The following is a 22,310-nucleotide window of genomic DNA, read 5'->3' as shown; positions in this document are numbered from 1 at the left end:
AGTGTTTGTGGTAGGTCTCTTTGTGGTGGCAAGAAATTGGAAACTGAGAGGAGGCCCATTAATGGGGGAATGGTTGAATAAATTGTGGTATATGAATGTTATGGAATATTATTGTACATTAAGAAATGATCAGCAGGATGATTTCAGAAAGGGCTGGAAAGACTTACATGAGCTGATGCTGAGTGAAATGAGCAGGACCAGGAGATCATTATACACAGCAACAAGATTATGTGATGATCAATTCTGAAGGACGTGGCTCTTTTCAACAGTAAAGTGGGATATAGGCCAGTTCCATTGGGCTTATGGAGAGAGCCATCTACACCCAGAGAGGACTGTGGGGATCGAATATGTTTCACAACATAGTATTTTTACCTTTCTTGTTCTTCTTTGCCTCAATTTTGTTTTTTCTTATTCTTTTTTCCTTTTATTTGATCAGATTTTTCTTATGCAGCATGATAATTGTGTGGAAATATGTATAAAAGAATCCATATGTTTAATATATATTGGATTACTTGCTGTCTAGGGAAGGGATTAGGGGGAAGGTAGAGAACAAAAATTTGGAATACAAGGGTAAATATTTAAAATTATCTATGCATATATTTTGAAAATAAAAAGGTTTTTTTTTTTTTTAATTTTTAAGGTTCCATAGATAATGAATATCAGTACCAAAGACATTGATCAAATGGTCTAGTACCAAATTCTTGAAGAAAAAAGTTGAATTAATCATATTATTTATTTTATATAATACTCATATATAATTATATTAATTACAGGAGGAAATAAAAACTATACTAGTGGGGACTTTACTTCTCAGAGATCTAGATAAATCCAACCATCAAAAAAAAAAAATAAGAAAGGAGTTAAGGAGATGAATAAAATTTTAGGAAAGTTAGATATGATAAACCTCTAAAGATTATATTTAATGGAAATTTTAAAAGAATATACACTGGGAAATGAGTATGGACCCAAACATAGAATTTCCATTCTTTCTGTTATTGTTTGCTTGCATTTTTGTTTTTTCTTCTCAGGTTATTTTTACCTTCTTTCTAAATTCAATCGTTCTTGTGCAGCAAGATAACTATAAATTATGTATACATATGCTGTATTTAACATATACTTTAACATATTTAACATGTATGGGACTGTCATCTAGGGGAGAGGGTGGAGGAAAGGAAGAGAAAAGTTGAAACAAAAGTTTTTGCAAGGGCCATTGTTGAAATGCATATGTTTTGTATATAAAAATCTATAATTTAAAAAATGTAAAAAAAAAAAAAAAAACAAAACATACTTTCTTCTCTGCTCTACATGGCACTTTTACAAAAATTGACCATGTATTAGTTGTGTGAACACAAAAAGTTCACAAACAAAAGCAGAACAGCAGAAATATCAAGTATACCTACTATTCTGGACTATGATGCAAAAAAAAAAAAAAAAATTACATTCAATAAAGGGCCTTGGAGAAGACAAGATTAAAAATTAATTGGAAACTAAATAATCTAATCTTAAAGAATGAGACTAAACAGCAAAATTTATATGCTGTTTTCAAAGAACTATTTAAGGAAATTTTATATCTCTAAAAATATATCAATAAAAGAGAAAGAGTAAATCAATGAACTGGACACAAAACTAAAAAATAAAAAATATAAAATTGCCAATTAGATAACAATAAAAATCCTGAAATTAAAAAAAAGATTCATAAAACTGAAAGGCTCTAAAAAATTAATAAAGATTAGGAGCTGGTTTTATGAAAAGAACAAATAAAATAGACCACACTGGACTGAGGCAGTTCTAATCCTAGCTCCCTCCCTTTAACTATCTGCTAGGGAGAGGCTATGTGATATGGTGAAAAGAGAAGTCAGCAGATATAGGATCAAATCTTGTTTTTGCTATTTAGTATTTGAGAGCTCAGAGGTTAGTTACTTGAGAGGTAATGAAAAAGCATTTATTAAGTGCATACTATTTTTATTTAATCCTTACAATCACCATGGGAAATAAGTGCTATTATTACCTCATTTTACAGTAAGGAAAATTGAACAGTTAAATGACTTTTCCAGGGTCACATGGTATTTAATCCTTACAATCACCATGGGAAATTAGTGCTATTATTACCTTATTTTACAGTAAGGGAAATTGAACAGTTAAATGACTTTTCCAGAGTCACACAGCTAATAGGTGTCTAAGGTCAAATTTGTATTTAAGTTTTCCTCACTCTAGTTGATGATTTCTAATCTCTCTGCCCCCCAGTTTTCCCAGCTCTAAGGTCTCTTTTCCAATTCAATCTCTGTTCCTTTTAGTCTATTCTCTCCTGGAATCTCAGAATCACATTAAACGGCAATCTCAGTTATCCTTTTTTTTAATCGCTGGGGTAATTTGTGAATAAAAGCATCAGAATCCCCAAATGACACCATGCATACCCTTGTATCTGTCAGTACCTCCATTCTTCTACCCAGCTCCTTAAAAAATTCACACAACTCATTTTCATTGGCTTCATTTTATTGGCACTTCGTGAGAAGTTGGTCGTTCTTGAAACCAGCAAAAAGCCAGTCACTGAACTCAGTGATGAAAACGTGAGTCTCAGATGCAGCTGCGAAAGGAAACGGAACACTCACTTTACTGACCAGGCTACTACAAGCTTGTTTATCATAGCAAAACATTGCAGGTAGGGAAGGAAATAGGAGGGGAAAGGGGAGAGAGATGATAAAAGTACATTATTTCAGATTTTACTGATTAACAACAATCTGTGATAACCTGGATCAGTTGGGCTGAAAGTTTATTTTTTGTTTAACAGACACTTTATAAAGAAGCATAAAGTAAATAATTGAGGAATTAAAGAAAAAAAGTACAGGATGCTTTCTCACATTCTTATCCATGGTTTAAAATTCGTATCCATTCTTAACAGTAGAGACTGATACTAAACTTTATTTTGTGGTTGAATATATCAAAATGATATTTTTATTTTATTTATTGCTGAGGCAATTGGGGGTGACTTGCCCAGGGTCACACAGCTAAGAAGTGTTAAGTGTCTGAAGGCAGATTTGAACTCAGGTCCTCCTGACTTCAGGGCTGGTGCTTTATCCGCAGCCCCACCTAGCTGCCACTAAAAAATTTTTTTTTTAATATTTTATCATTTGAACTTGACTCTAGTCTCTCTGAATTAGTCTAGTGACATCTGATTTAGGTTTCACTGTTTCAAGAGAGACTGGAATGCTCAATAACTTTCTATAACACTTTGTGGTTAAGTCAAGTGATAACTATTGGTCAATGCTTAAAAAAAAAAACCCAAACCAATTTGTGATTTCTTTGACATGAGCATTTCCCTGATCAATGCAGACTCCACAGACCCCCAAAGGGTTTATGAAGACTGTTTGAAGGGGGTTGTCTATGAACTTGGTAAATTTAATACCATATTTCAGTACAAGCGAGTTTATTAACGAAGTATTTTATTCTGCTTTAAATTAATGTTTAAAAATGTTATTCTGAAATGAGAAAGGATTTATATGCTTCACAGGCTGTCAAAAAGTTCAAAAAATGGTCAAGACTTTTTTGCAGTGGATGATTTCAATAAATTTCTGGGGCCAAAAAGTTCTTTGCTTGATGGCTCGTTTTGTAGTGACAAAACCTTCTACTTTACACTCAGCTGAGCTGGTCCTGACACCATCATCAGATCCACGCTCAAAGCTTTCTCAGCTTCATGTGATCTAGCCATGCTCTCCAGAGCACGGAATCATCTCTGTATAACCATAACACGCCAAAGGAGGACTTCAAGGAACAATGACGCATTTCAAATCATTCATATAGACACAGGAGGGGAATATTAATTTAAAGCCCCCCAAAACACGATTTAGTCCAGTCTTTCAATTTTATAAAGGAAACTGAGATCAAGAGAAGCTTGTCGAGTCATGGAGAAACAAGATTTTATCTCAAGTTCTCTGACTTCAAATCCAGTACCCTTTCTACGAAACACACCCACATGCAATATATAGCATCTCTTATTCCCACACAGGGCTAGGGACAAGGAAGGCCTGGGATGTCATTACATACAGAACCCCAGGATAAAGAATTCCTCTACTAACGCAGGACATCAAAGAGATGTCTACCAGCCACTGAAAAGTTAAGTATTTGCCGAGGACTCACAGCCAGGATATACTGAGGCAAGGTTCAAAGGCAAGTCTTTCTGGCTCCAAGGCCATGTATCCAGGCTGCCTCATAGTGTGTTAGCCACATAACAGTGTGTACATGTTGTGTATGTGTATCATAACTTACTTGTGTATAGATGTAACCAGTTTATATATATATATATATATATATATATATATATATATATATATATATATATATATAGTGATATACATTTACTTGTGTGCCCACACGTACATATTACAGGTATATACATAGTGTATGTGCCTGTGTTTTTATATATCTACACAGAGATGTGTAGTATAGATGTGTGTGTAGATTTATTGGGGATAAATAACAGATTTATATATGTGTATTTATATTTATATAATTTTTGTGTGTGTGTCACATATGAATGACATGTGTATACATGTGAAACTGTTCACATATGGGTAGCAAAAATAGAATCCAATTCGGAGCAAGCCAAATGAAAGTGAATCCATGGGGAATTACGACAATATGGCTTTAAATGTCACGCTAAAGACTCAAGGTAAAGCATGTGAAGTCCATCATGGAGCAATTACTTCAATGACTTTCTGTAAGAATCAGATGAGAATCATGTTTCCCTAAATTACTTTAGAATTCAGTGAATGAAAGAAAGCAACTTACCTTAGCTTATGCCATATGCTGTTTCTTTCTTTTAATTTTTTCACACTCTGAATGTGGTAGTTCCAGTTTTCTCTTGAACAGTGATGGTTTATACAACTTAATATCCTTATCATACAAGAGCCTGGCAGGTTGCAAGGGCACTCTTCCTACGTTTTCCAAGTGTTTTACAGGTTTAGGAGGATCAATATTCATGAACCAGGAATGTTCTAACCTCGGCCCCTGTACCTGAGTAACTATTCTAGAATCCACAGACAATCCAGCTGGCTCTGAAAGTCTTGTTGAACAATCTCTCACCTCTTGACTGATGATCTCTATTGGCAATTTCAATTCACTCATTGGCTGCATGTACACATCATTTGTTTCTAATGTTGGAGAAGTCCAACTGGTACACTTGGCAAGTTCTGGACTTTTTAGAAAGGTAGGCTCTTCAATAGCAACCTCTTCTGGGATACGTGAGTTCAGTGAATTTGAAACTCCATTGCAGCTTATGTCCCCAAGGGAACAATTATTCAAGCTGCAGTCTGAAAGATTTGGTACATCTTCAGAGTCACCATCATAAGGATCTAAAAACTATGATAACAAAATTATTTTGAAAAGTCAGTTTCTAGCCACATCAAAATTTTTATCAAACTACCCATAGGTACAAATAGTTTCTTTCAAATATCTTTGACGTGGTCAACTTTTTTCATCAGTCTTGCCCATTCAGTTAAAAAATGCAATACAGCAAAACTGATCATCACACACCAGGGAAATCTAAATGATCTCACTACTATTGGTATAATTTAACCTGTGGCAGGGCCGAGTGCCAACCATATATCTATCTCTATATCAATTCAAAACAAGTCACGTATCAAATCTATGTGTCTAGCATTTTTTTATGGAGATGATGAGATTTCTAGGATTTTGTATTACTTGTTTCTTCATAGATCTAGGGGAAAGTATTTATTAGAAAAGCCACTTTCATGTTACATTATAGAAGGAAAATAAATCAAGGAAACACTAAAAGTTTTAAAAGTTGAAATAGTAATGAATAAACAAACATCTGACATTTACTGTCAGGTTAAGCAGATTGTGCCTGTGATCTATCTCAAATTTAATGGTTTAACTTTATGGCTTTTGCCACAATTCAGGAACTGTTTGGATTGGAAAAATAATGAGACATGAATGAGACCCATATCCGGATATATATATATATATTTTTTTTTAAAATCTTTCCTCCTCATCCTTAACCAGGAGATGGCACTCCAACACAACCTCATGGACCAGTGAACCACAGATGACTTGCTAGTAGCTGAATTGTCCCCTTTCACATAAGTACTGCAATTTTCTATTTATTCTTCCTTAGCTTTTCTCTCGCTGGGTCATAGCGTGCTGTGTATACACACGTGCGTAATCCACAGTATGCACAGTGTGTAATCCACACAGGTGGATTAAAAAAAAAACAAAAATAAACACACTACATTCCATATGATTGGTTAACTTTGCTAACAGATGGTACCAAAATGGCTTTTACTGAACCCACAAGTATTATATTATTTAACATCTGTTCCCAAGATTAGTAGTTTAAATTTTTGAAAATATTATTTTAATATAATACTCTCCTTCCTTCCCCCATAAGAAATAAACCAACATATTCATAGCACCATAGCATCTACATAGAGACTATAGCATATATAATATGTATGTATAAAATATATATGTATGTATACACACCACAAAAAAAAAACCATAATATGTTATGTTCCATCTGTCAATCTACAAATCCACAAATATCTATGGATAAATGAATTTGTAGAGCTTCAATAATGTATTACATTCAAAGTAGAAATGTCTTTAGTTGATAAAGAATAGTGTCTAATGTCATCTTCCTACAAAACAATTACAGATATCAATAACCTACAAGTCCAGTTAAATCTAAAAACTGATTATATGTGAATAGCACTATTTTAACTCAAAATGGGGAAAGGAATGGATTTTAGTACAAAGAGATATCTGAAAAGTTTATTCATCGTGTTTTGATTATATAAACAAGTACTTTTACCCAATCATTTCCTGTCCATGTTCAAAATCATCTCATGTTAATTATTATATTTTTTATTTTTCCAAAGCAGCTGAACTAATTGTAAAATTCTATATATATTTTGAACTCCAACATACTCTATTAGCTATATTTCTTTTTTAATTAAAAAAAATAATACTATCGGGTTGACTATTTCCCAAAATAAGATTTCTTCAAAATATATCAAGGATCATGAAAACATCCTCCTGATGCCCAAAAAGTAGTTTCCATAGCAACCAGGTATAACGATAGATCAAAAAAAGTTTTCTTCCCCCTCTAGCTGCCAAAGTAGATAGATTATGTCAAACTAGTTGTCCTATCTTTGACCGTTTCCTCCCCAAATACCTGCAGAAAGTAAACCTCTCAAAGAAAAGCGAAAGCAGACTGTTCTGAAAGCTACAAACCATAATAGGATTTGGCTCATCTCTTTCACTTGAGGAAAGGAGGCTGCTAGAAAAATCTCTAAGGGATCATTAGCATGAGGAGGGAAGAAAAGACAAGACCAGTTTCCAGGATGGGAAATGCCATGAGGAGCAGAGAAGATCATCTTAATGGGACCCTGACTCCAAGTGAGGCAACTGGTTGCAAGTCCAGTTCCCCTTGTAGGTGGAAGAGTTCTGAAGGCAAGATTGAAGTGACTCTGATGTACCGAGCATGAAACTCTCGTTCTGCTTTTGACTCCCAACTTCTCCAGGTTCTCCTACCATTGCTTTGCCCTTCTGACCGAGTCTCATAGTACTGAGACATTTGGAGAGAGTTTCATCTAAATGGAAATGGAAGACATGGCTACAAAGGTACATTTTAGGAGACAAGATACTTAGAAGAGAGAGAGGGAAAGATGATGGAGCCATAAATCACGAGGTAGAGAAATCTTTATAAAATTTTATAAGTGAAAGAGTTCTTCTAATCCAAGATTCTCCTTTTATAGGTGAGAAAACTCAGGCTCAGGGAAGGCCTCTGGTACCCATATGAGGACTTGCCTTATCTTTACCTAGGACTTCCAAATTTATATCCCAACCACCAAGATTAAAGTTCTTCCAAAATTTGCCTAGGATGATAGAGGAGGGAACCATTAGAGAAAGCAAAATATTTTCCATTAACATTGCCGCTTCTTATCCAGTTATGTACTTAATTATCTCAAATTAACATAGGCTAACTACTACACCATTTATCTAATACTTAAAACAGAGTAAATACTCTAAGATGCTGTCAATTTTTTAGATCTAAGTCAACCTACCTCTCTTATGATACCTTCTGCAAATTCCATGCGATTCTTTTTGTGATCGCCCTGGAAAAAAAGAGGCTTGAACACTCTTTACTATCAAGAAAGACTTCCAGCACCTTAGTATTCAAAACTACTGCTGCACAAGCCAGGGCCCAAGAAAGGAGAGGGAGATCAGGGAATGGCCTCCTCCCACACAATTATCTGTGGTGCTTAGGGCCCCCACCAAAAAATGGGGCCAACCCAGGGTAATTAGAGAAAAGCATTTTAGGGACTACTTGTAAGCTCTAGGGGAATGTCTCTGACAAAGCATTTATTAGAGATTTAAAAACTTAAAGCTAAGTATCGTGTCAAAAAAACAAAGCCTTGGGTGGGAGCATTTTTGAACACTTTGACAGATTTAAAAATAAGTATATATTTGTACTGAAGCTGGTCTGTGGTCTGATTTCATTCTCAATAGAGAATTTTAGAATTTTATGAATCACAGACTTTTAGAGCCAGAAATGACCTTAGAAATAGCCTGATTCAGCCTCCTTAGAGGTGAGTAACCAAAGGCTCAGAAGACAATTTTTGATTTGGTGAAGGTCACACACATCAGGGTAAAGAACAGAATCCAGCTCTCTTAACTAGTAAACCTGATATTCTTTGCATTATATCACACTGTCAAGAAATCTAGATTTTTATTTCTTTTTCTTTAGATGAAAGAAATCAGGAGGTAAGGGAATTACAAGTAACAAGAAATTTAACAAGTAACTTCTTGGGACATCATAAGCACTTGGGACTGGAAATCCTCACGAAATTTTGAAAGAGAAAACAAGATTTGTGAGGAAGGAACCAAAAGCTCTCTAGAGCAATGCTTCCAGGAAAACTCAAAATTTAGGGATTTCTATTCTCATATATCATTGCCCCCCAAATTCCAATCCCAGCCACAAAGAGCCCCATTTTTACAGGAGAGAAAAGGATTTTAAGCAGTAGGAGCAGCACCTTAAAACGATGGAGCATTTTCCTTTGTTTCTTCTTGATGCCAACCCTGGTGTTGATAACACTGAATGCTTCACGGATGCAGCTACGCCTGTCCTGCCTTTGATCAGCCATGGTTCGGGAAGGTGGATTTTTATTTTTTTTTTACTTCATTAAAAATAGTGTCAAAAAGAAAATACCACAAGGTAGCTTTATAATAAAGCATTAGAAAAGTGGCTTGAGATCTCCTAAAAGTCAAGTTCTCTGGATAGAGATACTCCCCATTTCCATATTTTTGGGACTTAATTTTTAAAATCAAAGAATCTCAGAGTTGGAATGGGGCCCTCAACTATCATCTATCTAAACCTTTATCTGAAACAGGTAAGGTCCCTCCTATGTCATCCCTGAAAAGTAGTCATCTAGCCTCCACTATCAGTGATATGATATTGCACAATTCTAATGGTTAGAAAGTTAGTGTTCAAATTGGAATTTTAGCAATGAACATCCATGGTTTCTAGTTCTGTCCTTTGAAATCAAGTAGAACAGATTCCTCTTCTGCATGATAGTCTTTCAACTACTTGAAGACAACCAACATGTCTCCCTTTTACTCCTACCTTTTCCCCCCAAGGCTTCTTTACTCTAAATTAATATCCCTCGATCTTTCAACCAATTTGTTATATGACAAAGTTTCTAGCCTTCCCTATCCAGGTTGCCTCCTCCAGACATGCTCCTTCATGTCAATAGCTTTCCCATAATATGGTATCACGCTATAGAGGGGGTCTACCCAGGGTAGAGAGGAGAACTTCCTTTGTTCTGGGAATCATGCTTCCGATAATGTAGCTATGATCCCATTAGCTTTACAAGCTGCTATGTCGCCCTCTGAATTTCAGCTCATACCAAGAGAAAACTTAGGTCTTCCTTTCACCTGAACAACTGTCTATCCAAAACTTCCTTAAGTTGCTAATGAGGGTAAGATGGGTTCATAAACCCAAGTATAGGGACTTTACATTTATCTCTATTAAATGTTATCTTCTCAGATTCATTCCACTCTTCCAGACTATCAAGTTCTCTAGTGCTCTGTCACCTGAAAATATGTTTTTTTCCCCAAAAACAAAATAGAGGTAAGGACCTATCTCAGGTATCCTCTACTCCAGACCTCTTTCCAGGGTAGAAGATATCTTCACCACCACTATTTGAGTCTATTTGACCAGGGGGACCCACACTACGCACACCATTCTTACCAAGACACACACGTACAAGAACACAAACATATACATAGAGGAGGGGGAATGGGAACCAGTAGGAATGAAACTTTATCACAAACACAAACCTACTTGAAGTTTCATGTCACTTGCTTTTTTAAAGAATCTTCGCGTGAAGGTGCCCTGTAAGAAAAATACTCCAATTACAAACATACTACAAAGTTCATTTCCTTTTAAAACATGTTTTCCATGGATATGGACTATGGATATAGTTCATTTCTAAGCACTTTTATCTAATTAGGCAAATTTTTAGACAGGAAGAAAATGCATTTTTAATTTATTTTGAATGCTCTGAAATTAGCTTCCAGATTTATACCAAAGGAAAAAGTCATTGAATACTTTTAAAATTACAGTTATACCTTCCACATTGCAACTTTCTCCATTGTAGTTTCAATACATTGCAGATTGGCATAAAAAATTTAATGGGAATTTTGGGGAAGTTTTGCAGAAGCTGCAAAATGAAAGCCAGCAGACAACAACACAGAAAAAGTTTAGAAACTTAGAAATACATAAAATATGTGTGTAGTATTGTATAATATGAACATTTTTTTAAAAAATACTGTAAAGACCCCATGCAAAAAAAAAGAAAAAATTCAGAATTTTTTCTAGTATGAAGGGAGAGCCAGACCAGAAATACTGCAACTCCCATGATGTGGAAGGAATAACCATTTAGTTATTTGTGAACTAGAACAAGAAAGTATACAGAGATGAGAAAATTTGATATTCACTTGGCTCATTCTTGTTTCTCTTGCACAGTACCACTTTCAATGACGTCCGCTGGATGTGGATTATGCTACACTGTTTTTTCTGGTCATAAAATAAGGAATGAGACTCAACCTTGGAGTTTCATTGGTATCAGGAACTCCCAGGTGAGGAAATATCTCTATTAGTATAGGTTGGCAACTTTTGCAGCAACCTATAATCTCCTAGTATTGTCTACAGAACAAAAAAGTTAAGTGGTTTGCCCAGTACCACAGTCAGCATGAGCAAAAGGCAGGATTTGAATCAGATCTTTCTGATTTTGGAATCAATTTTTCCTACTAATAAAAGGTAATATATGAAAGGAAAGTTTGGGGAGATAAATAGAAGCTTTTTAATGACGACAGATTTTCATTTGTAAGCTACATTTGCAGGCGATAGGAAAGAAATTAGTACATAGGGAGAGGTTGAATAGATAGAAAGAAGAGAGGAATGAAGGAGCAAGCTGCCCAAAAAATGGGAGGGAATATGATAAAGGGCAAAAAAGAGAACCTGGCAAGAGGTACCTGGTTGGGGGGATGATTCTGGGAAGATGGTAGAATAGGCTGGTAAATTTCAAGCTCTCCAGATTTTCCCTACAAATAGAACAAATTTGCACCTCACGGTGAACTTAGACTGGGGAAAAATCAAGAAAACTTATGGCGAAAACAGGGTTTCTCTTGGTATAACTCTACAGGATCTGAAGACAGACCCAGGGCCAAAATTAGCCCTTGTGAAGTACAAAAATCTCCAGACTAGCTCAGAACAAACACCAAGTGGGGAGCCCTGGTACAAGCCTCAGCAGGAACCACAGAAACTTTCACCTCCTGGATAGCTGATGGAGTCAGAGTTTGAATCTGGGAAGACCAAGGGAACCTTGGCTAATAAAGAATGCCAGGCCCGGCTGTGCTACAGGAACAAGGCCCTGGGCGAGAAGGAACCAGTACCTGTTGAGTACAGAGGCAGAGGGGCAGGGACACCACGGGCACTTTCAGGAGAGTGGAGCTCTTGATTTGGGGTTCCAGGTCAGAAGGAAAGGTCAAGTGAAGCGAGAGATAGCATCCCCTTACCCCTGATTAGAGGTGCTTACACTAATATTTCTTGTTTAAAAAAATTTTTTTTGATGAACTGGCAAAAAGGAAGAACCCTCCACCATAGAACAAGGAAGACTGGTGTTCATCTTCAGAAGAGCACACTGAAGTTAAAAAAGTTTCTAATAGAGAGAATTTAAAGAACTCAAAAAAGAATTTAGAAATCAAATGAGAGACAGACATTGAAGAAAAACTAAAACTAAAGCTAAAAACCATCCTAGAGAAACAAGATTAAGAAAAAAAAGTTAACCAACTAGAAAAGGAGATACAGAGTCTCAAAGATGAAAATAATTCTTTGAAAATTAGAATTGGGCAAGGGGAAGCCAGTGAAGCTATGAGAGACCACAAAATAACAAAACAACAGATTATAAAGAATGAAAAGATAGAACAAAATGTGAATCATCTTATAAGGAAAATGACAGATCTGGAGAACAGATCAAGTGGGGAAAATATAAGAATAATTGGACTGCCTGAAAGTTATTATCAAAAAAAAGAATCTTGACACAACAAAGCAAGAAGTAATACAAGAAAAACTCTCTTGGAGTGATAGGAAAAAATCACCACCTCAACAAGATCCTTTGTAGGAAACACATAGGAATATTATTGCCAAATTTCAAAACCCCTAGATCAAAGAGAAAATTTTGCAAGAAATAAAGGGAAAAAAATTCAGAAATACAATTTTATTTGTACAGGACTTAGCAGCAATAATAGAAGACCACAGGTCCTGCAATCCTATCAACTGACAATCAAAAGAACTAGGCCTGCAGTCAAAAATATCATATCCAGAAAAATTACCTATAATAGTGAACGGAGAAAAAGCGAACATTCAATGAACTTCAAATTTTCAGGACTTTTTATCAACTAAATCTGAACTTAATAGAAAATTTAACATATAAGGGCCAATATCAAAGATCAATTTCAAGGAATTTAAATATGGACAAATTGGGGGTTTTTATACATAGGAAATGTGTACCATATGTTTAAGATTAACATCAACAACAGGATAGCTCAAAAGAAAGATTGGGGCAGAATTAAGATAAAAATAGTAATTATGATATATAAATGAGGTACAGAGGAAGAATTGACACAGAGGCATTAGAGAGGGGAGAAAGGCTCTTAGTTTTAAAAACCTATTCACATCAAGAATGTGTTACATAGGCAACACTACCTATATACCATCTAAGGTATAGCACCCTCCAAAATCTAAAGAAACAAAGAGGGAGGGATGAGCGGATGGAGAGGCAAAGGTGAGGGAAGAAGACAAGGGAGGAATCCTTGGGTCAGGGGAGGTTAAGTAATAGCAAGGCAAGTTAAGAAGCAAAAGCAAAGAATCAACAGGGATAGGAAAGTGATGTGGAGGAGGGAGAGGAGCTACATATGTATGCATAAATATATCCTTTCTTAACTGTAGCCTGCTTGGGAGTGGAGTGGGGGGACTAAGGGGGAAAAATAAAGTAAAAAAGGTGCACAGCAGAAAACGAAACAATTTACAAGGAAGTAAAGAAAAGATGGACATTCACGAATATAATTTCTTCTACTAATATATACTTTCTTGAACTGTTAATTTGTTATTATGTATTTTGGATCCTCCCTGATGTTCTGCTGGGCATATAGGATAATTTCTTTTATTTTGTTTAGGATTCCTTTTCTATTTTTCTTTTTTCTTATTTTTTTAAATAAAATAAAAAATTTTTAAAAGATTTTGTTATCTTCTGAGCCTAAAAAAAAATGAGATGATGAACTATATAGTTTTGAAATATCTAATAGGGATAATGGGTAGCTAGGTGGCATAGTGGATAGAACATAGTACCTTGAGATAAGGAAGGCATTTTCCCTCAAATCCAGCCTGGGACACTTTTACTTAACTGGGAAATTATAGTGATATAAAAACAAATAACATCAATTCAAAGCTCATTTAAAAGCAATGTTACTTCACTCTAAAAAGGCCAAAAAAAAGGTAATAGGTTCAGAAAAACCCCAAAATTTAACCAAGAAACTCCACAACAATTACAAACAGAAAGTGAAGGGAAAAAAAAGGATTTTCTGCCAAGACTTTGTAGATAACTAAGAAAAAATGCAGCAAGAAATAAAATATGAAAAAGCTCTAGAAGTTACTGGAAGGAAAATAAACGGCTTAGTAGGATAACCCTTACCCAAATAATTTTCCTGAAAATGACAATAGATCACAGAGAATTGAAGGAAAGAATCCAAAAGATTGAATTTTTTTTTTTTCAAAATGTAAAGTATATGCTTTTCAAGTATAACAGACCTACAAAACAGGTCAAGAAAAGATATTAAAAATCACTGGAATCTCTAAAAAATATTTTTTTTTTAAAAAGAAGCCTGAACATTGTATTCTAAGAAATCATAAATAAAAACTATTCTAATATATAGAGCCAGAAGGCAAAGTGAAATTTAAAAAGCAATTCCTTTCTAAAATAAACTCAAAAAACAAAAGACCCAAGAATGTCATAGCCAAAACCCAGAGATTCCACATTAAAGAAAAAAATACTTCAGATAGTCCCTTCCCCCCAAAAGTTCCAAGTAGTTAGGAACCACGGACAGGATACACACAAGCCCTAACCGCAACTACTAAAACAAGAAGAGATCCAGGAATACACTAACCTAAAAGCAAAAAATTAGGTCTTTAATCAGGAATAACTTGATCTGTTACAGTGAGTATAATTCTACAGGAGGAAATGGATCTTTAATGAAATAGGATATATTTTCTATTCAATCATTTTTCTGTCATGCCTGACTTCATGACCCCCTTTGAAATTTTCTTGGCAAAGATACTGTCAGTGATTTTCTATTTCTTTCTCCAATTCATTTACAGATGAGGAAGTGAGGTAGGCAGAGGTTGTGTGACTTGCCAAATAAAAAGGGAAGAGTTTTAATAGGAACTTCAAAATACAAACGCAAGGCTTACCTAAAAAAGTAAATTTTTCTGAGCAATTAATTGGGAGATGAAGAATTAACATAAAGTGGGGGAAAAAAAAAAACAAACATTACATCCTTTAGGATTTGAATGACACTTCAGAAAGGAAACAGAGAACAAGGGAGTATATATGTTTTATTGCTAGCGTTTTTAAAAGAAAAAAGAAGAAGTGAGGATAAAATGAATACCCTGGCATAAAAGAAAGGGGCAGAATTTACTATTTCTTATATAATTGGGATGTCTGAGAGAGTATACAAAAACATGAAGGAAGAGATGTGGGAAAGATACATCAGATGAACTTTGCTCTTCTCTGAAATAGAGTTTAATAATATACCTATTGTATAACCTACACATGATTTGATATAGCAATCTAACAAACTTAAACAGGAAAATAAGCCAGAGACAGAAAAAGAGGGAGGGATTTTAAGGAGAGGATAAAACCACTGAGAGAATAGTTTAAAGCAAAATAAACTCCTGATTGAGAAAAGGAAAAAATTGGAATTTGAAGAATATGCCCACCAAATAAATTGTGGCATGTGTATGTAATGGAACATTACTGTGTCATAAAAATTAAAGAAAAGAGTATTGTAGAGATTCCTAGAAGTAGGAACTGATGCAAAGTGAACAGAACCAGAAGAATAAATTATGTAAAAACTGATGTCTTTGCTATAAAGAAAAACAACTTCAAAAGACAAAAATTCTGATCAAAGTGATAACCCAGAAGGTCTCCAGAAGATCCACAAAGGATATTGTCCACCTTCTAATAGAGAGGCAATAGATAGATTCAAGATATAAATGGAAAGATATATTTTTTGACATGACCACTCTCTGGATATTTGGTGTGATTAGATTATTACAAGCATTTTGTTTTATCTCTTTTTAATGATTGAATGATTAAAAATGGAAGGGAGGAGGTTAAGAGAGAAGGAGGAGAAAATGATAATACTGACTATGCCAAAAGATAAGAAATAAGAAAAAAAGAGACAGGCCATTGGAACATTTTTTAAATGTTTTAAATGCAGGTGAGTGAAGTAAACACAGACAAGAGGAGGATTGTTTGGAAAGAAAGAAATTGAATTTATCAGAGTTGTGTTTTTTTTGCTTGTTTAAGAGTGAAACAGATTCATGTTTTTATATGTATATAATCCTCTTTTTGCATTCTGTTTTGTTATGGAAATGAGCTTTTTTGGAGGTATGTGCTAAGAATTTTTAAAAAAATAAAAATTCTGTGGGCTGAATGTCAATGGAATGCACACCAATAATGGGGGCTTAGGCACTAAAATATTAAAAGTACTTAGAAAGTAGCCACATCTTTAAAGTGCACCTCAAGATTAAAGTAAAAGTTGAGAGGGAGAAGTATATATGAGCCCAGAAGGAACACTACATAAGTAAGAATATCAACAAAATCCAAATAAATACTCAGAAGGAAAAAAATAGAATCAGACACACAAACATGTTTGTGTTAATGGAGGATTAATCTTATTTTTTACAAATTATATACACTTCACACAATTATTTTTGACTAAAGATTCAAAGCATTAAGAGACCATGTATCAGTACAGCAAACCTAGAGTAGATCCTCCTTCAACAGCTAAATTGAGAACATTTTTCTTATCCTTGTATAGTAGATAATCCAAGCAATACAAGAGTATCAGCCTTTGGAGAACTAAAAGGAGGACAGCAAAAGAAGAAATGGGGAAAAGATTATTTTACAGTAATATAGTCATGTATTATATAACAAATATCAATGTGACCACTTAGGTGAGTTATCAAGTTTCTCAATCAAAAAGTAGAAACTAAAAAATATTTAATTTTGTGCAGAAAAATAACTCATTTATATTACATGGAATGTTTTCAAAGTGATTGCAAAGAACAACGAACATTTTTTTTTTTTTTTCTAAGTAAAACTCTGGACAATATGTAGTATTTCTGTTTTTAAATGTTATCCAGCAGAAAGAAGCAACAGGCTAATAGAGGGTAAATTATATAACTGCTAACCCAACAATGATTGAAGTTAGGATCACCTTTACTTAGTTTACGCATCCCTTAGACCTCTCCCCAAACCTGGGAGTCCCTATATAATTACACCTTAACAATAGGAATTATATATGCTAGGTTTGCATGCATGAGTAGACTTGTTCCAGCTTTGCTTCCTTCTCATCTCCACCTACAAGAAAACAGTAGATTTATTGGAGCTCAGAAAGTTTGACTCAATCATGTGTAACTGGTTTTTTTTTTCCATATATAGCTCTTTATTTATGCACATGAAAAATCAACTCCAGCCTACACATAAATGATCCATGGCAAATATTGCTATGTGAATTAGTTTCCATGAATTTTAGGAACCAAATTGGGATTTACCATATGGATCAAGCTCATTCATGGAACTGTAAATCGAAGGTGAAGTCATTAGGAATTATAAACTTTCTAGGAGAAAATAGAAGTCACTAAATCTCTCCCTGCCCCAGTAAACCAAGACTATGAGTTTTGGAACAGTATCAGAACTACAATGATAATTAATAAGTTGTGTGGCTGAGAGTACACATCTAAACCAAAAACCAAAACAAAGTAAGATAGGGGGGTGGGGGGGAAACTATGAGATGCCTAGAAAGAGAAAGGAAACTATATTATAAGAAAAGCTTTGAGGAAGGAGGGGATGGAAATATTTATTGGCAAAAGTAGAAAAATTTTTAAAATTATGACATTTAATTTAAATATCAGAGCACTAGAATCAGTAAAAAATTTGAGAACCATTCTGTTCCTTTATATTATGAAAAGGAGAAAGAATCAGAAAATCAGAGAAAAATCTTCTGGTCAGTAGAACACAAAAAGAGGAAAAGAGATGTGGACAAGACAGTCAAGACAAGGACATTACCTCTGTATTGGTCTCAGATTCAGAATCAGTACTTGACTCGATTTTGCATTTTTGCTTTAAAAGAAAAAGAGAAGTTTATAAAATTCAAACTAAAACTTAAAATACTTGGTTGATCAATCTGGCGGTGATCGACTAGATAAGGGTTTCTTCATCTTGTTAGTGTCATGGTCCCTCTCTGGAAGGACTATGAACCCCTTCTCAAAAAATATTTTTAAAAGTATAAAAGAAAAAGGAGGCGAATTATATTGACATACTCTTCCTAACAACAACCAAAAAAAAGCTTACAGATCCAAGGTCTATACCCCATGGAATAGACATACTTTTCCTTCTCATAAATTCTCTACATATTCTAATAATAATGGAAATATGATTTTTGTTTTTCTTTAAAATGGTTTCCAAAGCATTACCTTTGTTGAAACACTGTAATCTTATAGTTACTTTTGTGGTTCCAATAGTCAGTGTTAAAATTGATCTTTTCAAAGGTAACTAGACAACTGCACCTATAATTTCTTGGTTTAAAATAGAGTCTCGTGAATAAACCTGGACAAAACCAAAAGTAAGCACAAGTCCCTTGCACTTTAAATGGGGGAAGGCTATCTAATAGAGAACTTTAACACTAGAAATCAGTATGTCTAATTTGGATCAAGTGATAAGGTTTCCAAATGGAACTATGCAAGATTTCAAAATAATTCGCATTTGCTGCAAAATTGACTCCCATTTCAAAAACAAGCAGAGGAAGGAAAGATTTTCAAGATCTCAAATCCCACACCTCCAATGCTTACAAATTGTGTGATCCTGGGCAAGTCACTTAATCCATCTGTGTTTGCTTCCTCATCTGTAAACTGAAGGGGCTGAATTTGATGATTTCCAATGTACCTCTCTCAGCTCTACACCTGTGATCCTATAATTATATATAAAGACTAGCATTGACCCCAAAAAACCCTCCCACCACCTCAGAAAAAAGATTTTTTTTTTTTTTTACCTTGTACTTGTGAGCCAATTTCTCCACAAAATCTGGGCTTTTATCTGAATCCATCAGATCGCATGTGTCTGCTAATGGGAAAAAAAGCAAAAACACATGAGTACCTCCTATACCTAACAGTTGATAATGTGGAGTACATCCAGAGTGGACAAGTAGGAGATTTATTATTGATGGCCAATTTGGAATTCAAAATTTCCCGAGACTAGGAGTGATAGCTGTGAAGTAACCGTACCTAAAAGTTACTTGCACACCTTGAGAAAGTTAACTGGTTAGAGTGGGTGGTGGGAGGGAGCTATTGGTTCACCTGGTTTGTTGGAGGCAGAAGACTACATACAGTTCCTTAATTATTTTCAGGAGGAAAGCAGATTTTGTCTCTATTCAGTCAGACAAACATATATATATAAACATTCATTCAAATGACCTAGACATGGAAGGGAACCCTCAAAGATGTCTAAGAGGATATCTAAGTGTCTAAGAAGAAATTTCTTCCCTCACTGTAAGCAAAGCATCTTCTTGGACTGGAAGGCTGAGTTCAAGCCTCTAGCCCTCCCAAATTAGGCAAGATGGAATAAGAAGAGTTTTTTATCTAGTCCCTGGGGGCAGAGGAGAAGTCCTTGCTCAGAAAGACACTCCACCCCTCCAAATTCAGCTACCTGGACCTGGTGGCCTCCAAACCCTCCTGTAGCATCCTGGTCTCCTCTTCTTTCTCCGGCCCTCAGCTGTCCTCTCCATCATTGGGTCAGAGTTCTTAGAGGGGCAGCCCTGCAAAGTGGCTCCTCCTCTTTCTCCTGTTCTCTCTTCTAAACTGTACTCCTTTTCTCCCTCTCTCCCCCTCCCTTTCTTCTCTTCCCTTACTCCTCCTCCCCCTCCCCAGAAGAGAACAGGTGGGATTTAGGGCAGAGATAAGAGGAGGATAAGAGAGCAGGTGTGGGAACTCAGCCCTGCTGGGCAATTAAGGACCCTGACCAATCCAACCTACCCAAAAAGCATTTATTAAGCCCTGTTTATGAACCAGGCGCTGAGGTTACAAAGACTAAAAAAAGGATAATATATTCCTCTACTCTAGGAGTTTACCTTCTCCTGGGATGAGAACAATATAAAAAAAAAATATAAAACTATTGCTGGTTCCTTCTGTTGCTTGTGTCCCTCCTTCCAAACTAACTTGTTTTTAATTACTTGGTATTAAGTTTTAAAACATTTCTTTTGCAAATATTTGTCTACCCTTTTGCAAGATTCTTGAGAGAACAAGATTCTGTTGTATTCTTGAACTTATGACTAAAGTTGAGCAAACTGCTTGGCATATTTTATGAACTCAATAGATAGTTATAGATCGATTGAGAATCAAGTAAAGGGAAATGGGAGGCAACATGACAGTGGAAGGAGTGAACCTGGATTCAAGTCTTGAAACCTCTCCAGGTCTCAGTTTTTTTTTCTTCTGGGGGGTTTCCCCAGGTCTCTTCTGGCTTTTGTGCTAATAAAAGCTTCCAGTATGAGGTGGTTCATGAGTTCAGCCTTACTGGGTTTTGCATGACTGAACCTATGTTAATCTTTATCAAATTGCTTGCCTTCTCATTGAGGGGAGAAGGGAGGGGAGAATGGAATAATCTGGAATTCAACAAAGATTGAAACAAAGATTAAAACTGTTTACATGTAATTGGAAAAAAATAAAATATTAATGAATTAAGCCTTGAAGAGTCAGTCAAGGACTCGTGATATATATTTCAATATACAATGATGTTTTTAATCAATTAAATCAGTTATGCATTATTTAAGTTTAATTTAATCTCTCCCTTCCAGGAGGTTAGTGGGGGCCGTTTGAGGCATTTTTGCCCACAGGGAAGGCAAGTACCTTGATTATTATAGTTAAGTTTTTCCTTTCTCTAAGTCTTTCCTCCTCCCTTCTCCAACAGTTAAACTTTCCAGGGGAGAAATGAGGCACAGGCTAGAGTTTACACCATTTCACTAAACTTACTTTGTTAGATGAGAAGAAAAATGCTCAGCTCTAGCATTCTAGCTTAGCTGAGCAAGAGGCACTTTGGCAATCATCTGATCCACAGTCAAGATGGGGAAATACAGAAGTGACATTCCTCAATAGAGAAGTGATCAAAAGGCTATACTTTTCACAAGGAAAAATTAAAATGATTCCAAAAAGTTCAAAATCATTAGTAATAAAAGAAATACACATTAAAAACACCTTTGAGATTATTTGTTTTTAAAAAATGGAAGTACTTCCAGTTGGTGAAGTATTGAGCAAATAAGGAAGCACACTTATGGGGTGTGGGGATGGGGCATGTGATTTGTGCCAACTATTCTAGTGAAGGATGGGGAGAAATGGAATTATGAGAGAAAATTCACTACACTGTTCATATATCCTTTGACCCAGCAATTCTCCTCCTGGGCATGTACTACAAGGAGATGAAGAAAAGATCTAAGATAAAAACAAAAATTTTATAGTTCTTTTTGTAATATCTAAAAAAAAAGCAATCATCACCAAGAAACTGGGAAGCAGGTGAGTACCCAATAAAATATTATTATACCAAAATCAATGTGAAATATGAGGAATCAGGACAAATTTGAGAAGACTGTGAGAAGTAATGCATATGAAAACAACACTAACAAGACATTCTTTATAATGGTTGCAATAATGTAGATGAAAAAACATGACAAAAAGGCAAATACCAAATAGTCTTGACAAAATACCAAATAGTCTTGGCTCCAGAGAATAGAAGATGTTCTATCCTATGGATAGAGAGATGAGGTGCATGCAGAATGTCTAATTTGGTGGCTTTGGGTCTTTTGTTGTTGTTTAAGTTTGTTTTTGTTTTATGGAAGTTCAAAAGCTGGGGAGAATATATAAGGAAATAATTGTGATGTAAAAAAAAATCACAAAAGGAATTCACTTTTTAAATAGGAAAAAAAATTAAAGAAGGCTGCAAAAGGCAGCATTTTTCTCAATGTTAGGGTCTTTCTCTCATTAATGACTCAAATCAATCATTCTCTTACTTATGCAGGGAGGAAGTAAGCTATGCCCAACCATCAGCTGCTTTTTCTTTCCTCCCAAACACTAGAAAACACTCTTAAGCAATAGTATTTTATACTGGGAATTGGGAATTCAGCCCAGTAGGAGACAAATAAATTATTTCTTTTTTCAAAGATTTCTAACCACTGGGCTCTTCTTCTCCCCTCGAATCTCAGATCATATTTATCTATAAAAACTGAGAATAAAATCTTTCCCAGAAACTGTTCTAACAACCAACAGCTCTATTATATAATGGCTCTAGACTTACCTTCTGAATATGACCTCCATTTTATTTCCCAGACCTGGTTCAATGTATTAAGAGCTTGTTATTTTTACAATGTTCTCATAAATCTAGTTTGTCTGACTGATGTCATATTAT

General features: G+C 35.1%; 1 protein-coding gene across 1 annotated transcript; it reads right to left on the bottom strand.

The window, feature by feature from the left end:
• Positions 1 to 2,475: 2,475 nt before the first annotated feature.
• On the bottom strand, positions 2,476 to 22,302 carry LOC100931187. The gene is made up of 8 exons (XM_012550288.2): positions 22,200 to 22,302; positions 18,913 to 18,983; positions 17,931 to 17,984; positions 10,361 to 10,411; positions 9,051 to 9,194; positions 8,082 to 8,132; positions 4,786 to 5,355; positions 2,476 to 2,584 (listed from the first exon to the last, which is right to left on the bottom strand). Exons 5-7 carry the CDS (start codon positions 9,159 to 9,161, stop codon positions 4,792 to 4,794), a joined length of 726 nt encoding a protein of 241 aa, XP_012405742.1. The 5' UTR covers positions 9,162 to 9,194; positions 10,361 to 10,411; positions 17,931 to 17,984; positions 18,913 to 18,983; positions 22,200 to 22,302; the 3' UTR covers positions 2,476 to 2,584; positions 4,786 to 4,791.
• Positions 22,303 to 22,310: the final 8 nt, after the last annotated feature.

The sequence above is a fragment of the Sarcophilus harrisii genome, chromosome 2, assembly GCF_902635505.1.
Source record: "Sarcophilus harrisii chromosome 2, mSarHar1.11, whole genome shotgun sequence".
In the NCBI taxonomy this organism is placed as follows: domain Eukaryota; kingdom Metazoa; phylum Chordata; class Mammalia; order Dasyuromorphia; family Dasyuridae; genus Sarcophilus; species Sarcophilus harrisii.
Note: the sequence above shows the minus strand (reverse complement) of the source record. Positions and strands in the feature narration are given on the sequence as shown.

What these genes read in the sequence shown, in the direction of transcription:
- LOC100931187 (XM_012550288.2), bottom strand. Translation starts at nt 9,161, where the DNA reads ATGGCTGATCAAAGGCAGGACAGGCGTAGCTGCATCCGTGAAGCATTC. An exon ending in AAATGCTCCATCGTTTTAAG is followed by an intron (nt 8,133 to 9,050) that starts GTGCTGCTCCTA and finishes CTTTTTTTCCAG; the next exon opens with GGCGATCACAAAAAGAATCG. An exon ending in CAGAAGGTATCATAAGAGAG is followed by an intron (nt 5,356 to 8,081) that starts GTAGGTTGACTT and finishes TTGTTATCATAG; the next exon opens with TTTTTAGATCCTTATGATGG.